The sequence below is a fragment of the Peromyscus eremicus genome, chromosome 13 (assembly GCF_949786415.1).
Source record: "Peromyscus eremicus chromosome 13, PerEre_H2_v1, whole genome shotgun sequence".
Taxonomy (NCBI): domain Eukaryota; kingdom Metazoa; phylum Chordata; class Mammalia; order Rodentia; family Cricetidae; genus Peromyscus; species Peromyscus eremicus.
In genome coordinates, this window is record NC_081429.1 from 47,078,345 (window position 1) to 47,082,090 (window position 3,746).

The 3,746-nt window shown below is 41.2% G+C and overlaps 1 protein-coding gene across 1 annotated transcript in view; it reads right to left on the minus strand.

The window, feature by feature from the left end:
* Window positions 1-468: 468 nt before the first annotated feature.
* Window positions 469-3,746, minus strand: part of Fastkd2 (FAST kinase domains 2) — a 19,522-nt gene continuing 16,244 nt past the window's right edge. The window contains 3 exon segments of the mRNA XM_059278791.1: window positions 469-928; window positions 1,859-1,973; window positions 3,591-3,675. Coding sequence (XP_059134774.1) covers window positions 821-928; window positions 1,859-1,973; window positions 3,591-3,675 — 308 coding nt within the window. The 3' untranslated portion in view covers window positions 469-820.

Sequence of the window (3,746 nt, forward strand, 5' to 3'; positions counted from 1 at the left end):
TAATATAAAAATTAAGCCACATAAAGACAGAAATCACACAGAGAGTCTGGATTATATTGTCTTTGGGATTTTTAACAGCAGAAACACATTTGATTGTAAAGGCTGCTGAGTTAAACCAACAAATATATTTTAAAGGTATCTTGACTTCAAAATGTGTGTCTAAGGATACACTGCTTTGGAAAAGAGGTTCTGCTTGTGTTTCCATAGAAGTTAAGAACCTGTGGATTGCTTCCAGGCTAATATGGTTTGATCAGCCAAGATCCCCTGAAAGGTCTCCAATGACACCATGGCCCACATGATCCATCATCCCAAAATCAGCTTCAAAGCAATTGGCTGAGATGATCCATCCTCACAGACTACTACAGCCAAGATTTAACTACAATTCTTAATTTTTCTTTGGATCCCCATAAGATTACCAGTACCCACAATCAACCAAAAGTAGGAGAAGCCATGCCCAAATCCCCAAAATACTGTTTATAAATGTTTATTTTTTATTTAAAGGGGGTTGATTATAAATGCAATCTCTTTCTATGATAGGATAAAAGGGTAGATTATTGAATCTACTTTTAAAGAGCAACACATATTCACAGCGTACAAAAAGACATCATACAGCAGGACTCTTCTGAAATGTTTTCAGTGTATTCTGAAACACCAGTGTCCACACAGCTTCCATTCTTCAGGTCATCTTTAACCTGACCGGAAATAACACTGTTACAGCCAGCTCATGCACTGATAACTGAATTACAGCCTTTATTGAAGTCATTTTCACAAATGTGTGTGCTTCAGTGTGAAGAGGTTCGTGTTTGCTTTAATCCATGCTTTACACAGTTGTGTCAGTGGTGGGAAGAGTTTCATCTGAATAGATCTTTGTCTTCACAAATGCTACTGCATCCTCCATCCTTAGTTTTCTCAGCTTCCAGTTATGGATCTTCCCAAAAAAGAAAATAGTTTGTGAGAAAATGATAACATATAAAAAATAAAAGCTACTTTAGAGATCTAAGCACATCAAAGTAGTAGTAAATCTGCTTTCAAAAATTAAATGCCCCCATGCAAATGTTCACATTCTAAACCTAATAAGCCTAGGACTGAAGAAAACTATTAACACTGAAAAGTATAAAACTTCAAAGGCTCTCCAAACAGCAAAATTATTTCCAAACTTTAAATGGCACATTAGTAGAAAGGGCTATATCAAAGCTTTAGTGAGCCAAGCCCAGCCCCCTTTTGGATATTAAAGTACAATGATGGGAGATTTGAGTGCATACACTGCACTGTGCAGGACCACATGAGCAGCAGGTAGATGAAGCCAAGATCATGATAAGGCCCTGCATATTGACGGGGAGACCTGAAAAGGATGTTCAAGAAAAGCCATGGCCCTGAGGGTCAAAGAGAAGCCTACGAGAAGGATCTTCCTCCAGTTCTCTGGGCACCTACGAGAAGGATCTTCCTCCAGTTGTTCTCTGGGCACCAAGCACACACTATGAGAGTCTCACACTGGCTCAGAAAACAAAAGCCTTAACATCATTCCTCATTCAAGATAATCTGAAAATTGGAGGTAGCTTAATGCGTCTTAAATTCAGTAAGAAAAGGTATTATTTATCCTCTTCTTCATTAAAAAGTGATTAAGGCTGACCAGGTACACCATCTATAACTCCCTACTAGATGACAACATCTAGCTGAGTAGAAGGCAAATCACATACTAGAATGTTCCCTCTGACAGAGAACAGCAGCTAAGATATGAATTCCCATGATGCTGACTGCTCCCCTAGAGCCCAGTGGCCACCTTCAGCCATAGCAGCTGGCAGCTAGGAGAATGCACGGTGCTAACACAGGAAATAGTCCATTCACAATTTTTTCTTACCAAGATCACATAGAAACCCATGGCATTCAAATGTCGAATTTTCATAGCCAACAATCCTCTGGGGTGGTTTGAATTCAAACAATAAACAGACTTAGGAACACACAGCACTGCTACTCTGAAAAGGAAAAACCAAGCAGGTGATGGGTGAGCACCTGAAATTTTGCAACATCCTGCTCTCAGGAGCTCAGGCTGAAATCTTCATGGACCTTATCCTCACCACTCCCTACTCTGTCCTTTTCTTCTGTTACTTAGACTCTGCAGACAAAGCAGTGCATGACTACTTTGTAAACCCAAACCTGACAAAATGTTTTACATAATTATGCCCCAGCCTTCTTTATGAATGGCTTTTCTTTCTAAGGAGGAAAACTTCCTGGTACAAAACCACGCGTTGTAAGGGTTTCTGGGCAGTGCTAAGCTCTGAACCAAACATAATTATGCAGTAAAGCTACTGAAGGCAGCAGCAAATGGTACCTGACCTTCCCAACTCAAGAAAACCCTAAGGCAGAGGCTCTTCCAATAGGGATTCTACAAGCAGAGTAGAGAGCCATGCTTTGAATCACACCACTCCTGCTTTCTGGAAGCTCACTGGGAGAACAAAGAAAAGAGCAAGAGACACTTTACCCTCTGCCTTCCCTGGTCACCAGCTTCCAGAAGAGAAATTTCAGACTCACCAGAGACCACTCGGCGTCTGCACTTCCCAGCACTTTATGCTACCAATGACTATCATTTTCTATCAGTTTAGCAGTAGATTAAAGGGGAATGAGATTTCAAATGCAGTGAGAGGCTTTCTAAGGGCACCTGGGTAGCATAACACTTAAAGAGATAACTGAGGAACAAGCCAGGTGGATGCAGAAAGGGGAAAAGACACAAACACTGTGTGAATGGATGGGGATGAGCAGGTCAGGGTGTAAACCCTTACAGGTTGTTCTGCCCCCTCCACTGTATGTACGTGCCTGTCCAGGAGAGCAGCAGGCCCTAAGTTCCCTGGAGCAAGACAACACACGTGGCTCACCTTTGTGTGCCCTACAGGCCTAGCAGAACCTTTCTACAAAGGCTGACATGACAGAGAGGTGTCAGGAATGAATCATGATCCTGTGCTTCGACTGAACAGGAGACTCTCATGGTATGACATCATGTTTTTCCTAGAAGGACACTATAGGCAATGTGAATCAGGGAAACGACTTGGATTTTCTACAAAGGCTGACATAACAGAGAGGTGTGAGGAATGAATCCATGATCCTGTGCTTTGACTGAACAGGAGACTCTCATGGTATGACATCATGTTTCTCCTAGAAGGACACTACAGGGAAACGACTTGGATTCACTTCAATGTGCCCCGATCCACAAACAATACTAATTTCAAAGCTATAATGAAAGGACTAGGAGGAAGGGTTAAAGCATTGGGAAGTTAATTTCTATAGATGCCTCAAGTTTATGGTCACTGCTTTATCTCGGCCCAAGTTTATACTGCACTGATAATCATGTTAACACTGTCTTACTGAACTGTTACCTTTAGTACTAATTCTTCAAGAGTGTCTGGTTCAGCAGCGTTGTTCCAACTCCAGCCTCCTGGATTTAGCCACACCCAGCAGACTCAATTGTGCAAAGGGCCTTCAAATGCTGCAAGCTACATACGTTCCTAAGGTCTTTTTGATAGTGCTATTTAATACGAAGTCTTTCTTTACTAAGATTCTAATTCACAATGCCCATCGAGTGAGTATATATAAATTACCTCTGCATGTTTGGGGCAGAAGGTGCATCTACATCAGAAAATGGAAATACTTGGGTCCTGTTATTATCCATTCTGATTTCAAAATCTGAAAGAAACAAAAAAAAATATTGATAGTAATTTCTCAAACACTGCTCAAAGTGATTGCTACCTATCAAA